Source organism: Austrofundulus limnaeus, unplaced genomic scaffold (genome assembly GCF_001266775.1).
Source record: "Austrofundulus limnaeus strain Quisiro unplaced genomic scaffold, Austrofundulus_limnaeus-1.0 Scaffold773, whole genome shotgun sequence".
NCBI lineage: Eukaryota > Metazoa > Chordata > Actinopteri > Cyprinodontiformes > Rivulidae > Austrofundulus > Austrofundulus limnaeus.
The window spans coordinates 21681-28306 of record NW_013953175.1 but is presented as its reverse complement, the minus strand read 5'-3'; the positions used below and the strand labels follow the sequence as shown (position 1 = coordinate 28306).

The 6626-nt window shown below is 39.9% G+C and overlaps 1 protein-coding gene across 1 annotated transcript in view; it reads left to right on the top strand.

The window, feature by feature from the left end:
- plcd4a (phospholipase C, delta 4a) overlaps positions 1–4917 on the top strand; it is a gene marked incomplete at its 5' end in the record, with an annotated part of 34750 nt that extends 29833 nt beyond the window's left edge. The window contains 2 exon segments of the mRNA XM_014028506.1: positions 2936–3085; positions 4657–4917. Of these exon segments, the coding sequence (XP_013883960.1) occupies positions 2936–3085; positions 4657–4748 (242 nt within the window).
- Positions 4918–6626: the final 1709 nt, after the last annotated feature.

The window sequence follows — 6626 nt, the reverse complement described above, 5'->3', positions numbered from 1 at the left end:
GTACCGTATTTTTCGGACTATAAGCCGCACCGGACTATAAGCCGCACCCCCAACATAAAAAAACAGTACACCCAAAATTGTCATCAAAAAATTGAATTCAATATCAAAATATAAAAAAGCAAAACTTTAGGAATTAAAGTTCGGAGGAATACGGTTCATTTAACTGACCTTATTTTGGTAGTTTTGGTAGTATCTGTTCAGTGTTGCTTTCTGTGTCGTTGTCCTCCCGGGGTAATGCTGGCTCTGAAGCTGTGGTGTCCTCTTCACGTAGCAGTCCAGCCTTTCAGAACCCATTGGTGATGGTGGACTCATTCACTCTGCTCCACGCTGTTAGGATCCACTGGCAGACATAAGGAAATGACGCTCTTCGCATTCGGCCAGTTTTTGTAAATGATTTATCCCTGTCAGTCATCCAAGCCTCCCATTCAGCCCTGAGTGCTGCTTTAAATGCATGTTTCACACTGATGTCCAGGGGTTGCAAAAACTTTGTTGTACCTCCAGGAATAACAGCAGGAAGTGAGTTTGTTTTCTTGATGGCTGCTTTCACCGAATCTGTGATGTGGGCCCGCATACTGTCCAATATCGTGTCTGCTGAAGATCCGTCGTGTCGTGTCTGCTACCAGCTAAAACAAAATGGTGCTACACCTCCGGCTAAGCTGGCAGTATGGTCGCCCGGCTGACAACCGGTCGATGCGCCGTCACGTGATTGTTCGGCGTTCGTTTTTGCACTAACCTTTCATAGTTCCCCCGAGAAACCCAGAGCCGAGCTGCTGGGAAAGCCCTCCCGCTCCAGCATACGTCACTGCATGGGATTCCTTCCCCAGGGAGTGCAATGCGGAAAAAAAAGTCAGCGGCTCTTCACTCGACGTTTATCCACAAACTGGTCCTGGATTAAGCTCCAAAGWTTTTATCAGTCAGATTCCACTGTGAAAAATGTCTGTTTTATCCCCTTTTATGAGTTTTTGGCCATTGACTATCTCTAAATTGCTGCTTCCTGGTACAACAGTCGGCTCTGGAAGCGATCGCTTTCTTTTTTTTTCCTTTCTTTTTTTGAAGCGAGTGGTTGAAGCAAATGCAGCATAAGAGCCCCCTGGTGGCTGAAGAAAAAATCCACATATAAGCCGCACCGGACTATAAGCAGCATGATTCAAAGTTCAGGAAAAAAGTCGGGGCTTATAGTCCGAAAAATACGGTAAGTGAGCAGGAKAATTTTAAAATCTATTCTATTGTGCACTGGGAGCCAGTGGAGGGAGGATAAGACTGGTGAYACATACTCAAACCTACGAGTTCCTGTTATAAGTCGAGCTGCAGCATTCTGAACAACCTGGAGACATGAAAGTGACCTGACTGATCCCAACATAAAGTGCATTGCAGTAATCTAATCGACTAGTAATAAAAGCATTATTCTCTCAAGGTCAGGTCTAGTCAGTATTGGCTTGAGCTTGGCTATCTGTCTTAGCTGAAAAAAAAAATTTACAAAACCAATCTAGTGCTGCTCCTGTGGTCCCARCCCAGTGTTCTAAACGTGACAACAGGATACTGTGGTCAACAGTATCAAAAGCTGCAGTCAGGTCCAGAAGGACCAGGACCACAGGTTGACCAGAGTCATTTACCAGAAGAAAATGATTGTAAACCCTCACCAGAGCCGTTTCAGTGCTGTGTGTTTAAAACCAGACTGAAAGGTTTCAAAAATTCCTTTCCCATTTAAAAAGGTGCTCAACTGAATAAAAACAATTTTCTCCAAAATTTTAGAAATAAATGGAAGTTTTGAGATTGATCTAAAATTTGCACAAACTGCGGGGTCAAGTCCAGTTTTTTTTTATTAATGTTTTCACTACTGCATGTTAAAAACATCTGGAACTTCACTGGTAGCAATACTGCTATTTATAATGGCAAAAACGAAAGGGCCAACAGACGGACAAATTTCTTTAAAAAACAATGTAGGAAAGATCAGCAGGGGAACCCGAGGGTCTCATATGATCAACAATAGCCCTTAAAAGTGTATAGAAACAGTCTCAAACTGACTGAAGACAGCAGAGCAAKGGACAAAGATGGAGGGATCAACTGTCGAGTGTGGAATCGATGCCCTGCTTCACTCAACCTTTTCAATGAAATACCTGCTAAACTTATTACAGATGTCTACAGAGCCCTCCAGGCTAGCAGACTGAGGCACGTTTAAAATACAACTGTCTCAAAAAGAACACGGGGATTATGACAAATGGAGGCAATAATTTGGGAGAAATCTTTGTTTTTCTCAGATTTAACTACGGCCTGATAAAATTTCCAAGACATTTTCAAGTTGATAAAAGAGACCTGTAATTTGTCTTTCTTCCATTTATGCTCCGCTTTTCTACACTGACGTCTGGCCGCTCGGGTGGTCTCATTTAACCACGGCTGGGGCGGGAGTTTAGGACCCCTGGTTTTTAAAGGGTTAACTAAGTCAAGAGTCTTAATGCAAAACCCCTCATACTGAGAGAGCAGGCCATGAGTAGTAGAACACCCAGATCCRTAGCAGAAATATTCGTAAAAACAGAGAAGAGAGCAGCAGTGGAAGAGTTAAATATCCGACAGCACCCGGGTGCAGCAGGAGTTTTAGACTCACACATAAAAGAGGTGTCAAATAAAACAGAGCTTACCTGTATATGGAGCAGAAACCAGGGGAGACCCATGAGGGCAGGCAGGCCTAATTTTTTCTCATAAGTCAGACTTCTTTCTCTCAAAGGCAGATTTCTGACATTTGCCCAGTTCTGATATTTATGTCAGAATTCTAAGAATAAAGTCAGAACTTAAAAAAAGGTTATTTGTTTTGTCGACCTAACSCTCTTTGGTATGTTTCTAAGGAAACCCAGAGTAGAAAATACTCTGCTAAGTTGTAAAATACTGTATAAGCCAATGATTTGTTCCATACTCAATCATATTTATGTATTTTTTACAGGCTTTAACCCTGTCTGGTATGACACACTGCGCTTCACAATTCACACCCCTGAACTGGCGATTGTGCGCTTTGTAGTGGAAGATTATGACAAGACATCAAAGAATGACTTTGTGGGGCAGTACACACTCCCTCTCAGCTGTATGCAGCAAGGTATGGCTGAGACATGACTCATATTAYAACTTTTTCACTCTATCTGTGTAACATCTTAATTATGAAATGGTAAACTCACTAAAAACAGAAATAAGGCACTCAGAAGTAATTATCTGATTTGGACATAGTTTGGTTCACATGCAGTCCAGTGATTGGTACTGAATGATTTRTAAGAAGTTAGCAGATAAAACCTAAGTGGTGGAACCAGTAGTGTTATTGGATATAGTTKCTGAGTATCCAAGAATTACTGGAAAATTTAAACAAAGATTACCAAACACAGACGAAGCATTTTAGACACATTAGATCCTTGATGTTGGGAACAAGGGCCCATAAGTGTCATCAAGGTTCCATTCACCCAAGACGGCCCTCATGGGTACCTAAGTGTACCAAGCAAAAGTGTCATCAGGGTTGGCAGTTAGCACCCGCCACTGGCCAAGTGCAGGTAAAARTWTGAAGTGGMGTGTAAACCTGAACAACRCACCAGCCACTGTRGAGGGTTTGTTATACTGAACAGTTGGGAGCAGCTGCACTTTCTGCCATTACCAGAAGAAGAAGTTACACTTTTTTTTTACGAAAAATGGAAAGAAATAAAAACTGACAATGGCGAGTTGACTTTTAACAGGGCAGACAATTTTGTTTCAGCTGTTGGCAAACAGCAAAGCTAAGAGCTTTACTGTAGGTAGGACTCCCCACTGTCCCTGCAGTAAGTCATGTCCAGCACAGGTCCAAGGCTTGATGCCAGAAATGAGAGCTCACTCAAGACTCACCTCTCACATACCACATCTGGGCCACTAAAGGCCTGTCGTTCTTTGTGGTATCTGGGCCAGACAAATTTTTCTACGTAATATTAGCTGCGTTTCCATTTCAAATGTGCGTAAAACTTTGTCGATATTCTGTTGATGTTGAAAAAATACAGTTTCGCAACTGCAGTGTTTCCATTAAGTAAGAGATGCTATTAAAGTCACGCATGAGTACGTTTGTTCTCGCGATCATTACAAACATGGCGGCAATGGATGTAAACAATCAAGCATATTGCTACCACGACACTAGCTCTCATCATCAGCCATCAGAGGAGACGTTGTCTTATCGAGGCTTTTGAGTGACAAGCCCCTTATTCTGGGGGAAATTGTAGTCGGTGAGTTTACTACTTTCTTTTACTACTTTGGTGATTTTGCTATTACTTCTACTTCCTGTTGTCTTCTTCTTCGTCTTTTTCACCAGTAGAAACAGCCGGTTCTTGATCACGTGACTCCCGTGATGCAAAAAGTGTTTCCATTGCAGTTTTGAGAAATACACCAATTTTGATACGACCGAAAAACCACCTCATCCTAGTGCAAAAACATTTTATCGAAAACATAAGTTTTTTTTTCGAAATTGACATGTTTCCATTGAGCAAATTTATTTTCAAAATTCTAATTTGCGCATTTTCATGGTCAATGGAAACGCAGCTAGTGTTGTGTTTGACAAGTAGATTACAAACRTAGACTTTTTATATCTATAGAGGTTTTATATCTCTTATAAAAACAAGTGAAACCTCTTTCTTGCTCATTAATGGTCCGTTTTTCTTTTAGGTTATCGTCACATCCACCTTTTATCTAAAGATGGGACCAGTATTTCTCCTTCGTCGTTGTTCGTTCATGTCAGGATCACAAACCTGGAATAAATTTGTACTCCTGTAAAGGACAGGACACCACAAAGTCCAGTTCACAGAATAGAATTAAAAATTATACTTACTTGATGTAAATAACAACTGCGCCAAAYGTTTAGCTGCATTCTCTGTCTTGTTCAGTGTGTCTAGTTGGTGTGGCTTGACATCAAAGTAACCCCTCATTTCTAAAACACAACACAGTATTTTTTTCTTTTACAACAATGTGTTATACAGGAGAACGTGCCACCGTTTCCATCATTTCAGTTTGTTATTTATTTAACCAGTAGCATGTCTTTGCATCTGTAATTTATATTTGTTGCATGTTGTGAAAATGAAGTTTTTTTTCAGTTTCTCTAAGAAAACAATGTACTTTTTAAAAATGAAAGGAAGTTGATTTGTTCTTGTATTCATCTCTTTATATTTTTACGACTTAATGCCCCACTGGAGTAATCCCCATATTCCCCAGTACCTATGTTCTTTAGTATCTATGTTCTTTAGTACCTATGTTCTTTAGTATCTATGTTCTTTAGTACCTATGTTCTTTAGTATCTATGTTCTTTAGTACCTNAGTACCTATGTTCTTTAGTATCTATGTTCTTTAGTACCTATGTTCTTTAGTATCTATGTTCTTTAGTACCTATGTTCTTTAGTATCTATGTTCTTTAGTACCTGTGTTCTTTAGTACATATGTTCTTCTGTACCTGTGTTCTTTAGTACATATGCTCCCCAGTACCTACAGTCCCGTCCAAAAGTATTGGAACAAGTCAAATTSTCTTGTTTTTGTTGTTCACTGAGGACATTTGGGTTTAAGAACAAAAGATGAGACAAGATTTCAGAATGCCAGCTTTTATTTCCTGGTATTTACATGTAGATGTGTTCAACAGTTTAGGATACTTCAAAGTTTGATTACACCACATCATTTTTAGGTGAGCAAAAGTATTGGAACAAATAATCTTAAAGTAAATAACATTTATAGCCCTTGTGTTTTGGGTCATTGTCCTGCTGCAACATTCCTCCTGATGAATAAATGATGGATGGATGAATAGATAGATTTAGATAGGTTACTCTGTAAACTGGCAGACAAAATGTTTCTGTACACTTCAGAACTCATTCAGCTGCTGCCATCATCAGTTCTATCATCATTAAATATTAATGATCCTGTTCCAGAAGCAGCCATGACATCACCTTCACCGTGCTTCACAGAGGAGCTTCAGATCATCATCAGTTCTTTCTTTTTCCACACTTTCACACTTTGGTCTTTCCATCACTTTGATAACGATTAATCTTGGTCTCATCAGTCCATAAGATTGTCTACTAGAAATTTTGCAGCTCATCTCTGTACTTATTTAGAAATTTCAATCTGTCCTTCTGACTCTTCTTACTGATGAGTGGTTTGTATCTCTGTGTATGTCTATATTTCTGCTCTCTGAGTAATCAAACAGTGGACTGAGATCCCTTCACCCCTGAACTGTGGAGGTTTTTGGTGATGTCACTTACTGAGGTTTTGGGTTTTTCTTCACAGCTCTCACAATATTCCTGTCATCAACTACTGTAGTTTTCCTTGGCCGACCTGTTGGATGTCTGCTGCTCAGTTCACCTGTAGTTTCTTATTCAGGACATTTCAAATTGTTGTGCTCGATAAGTCCAATGTTTGTCCAATGGCTCTGATTGATTTTCCTTCTTTTCTCAGCTTTTCTCCCAYAGACAGCTCTCTGGTCTTCATGTTGGTTTATCATCTTTAACAAGAAAAGCCTATTTTACAGGTTTAAACTCAGGCCAAACAGTAGACTGTTCATGCAGAATTATTTAATGTTTCAACAATCAACCTTAAAGGCAACAAGAAACACCTGTCAGTCACAGTGTTGTATAAAGTACCTCAAAGTGATACTTGAG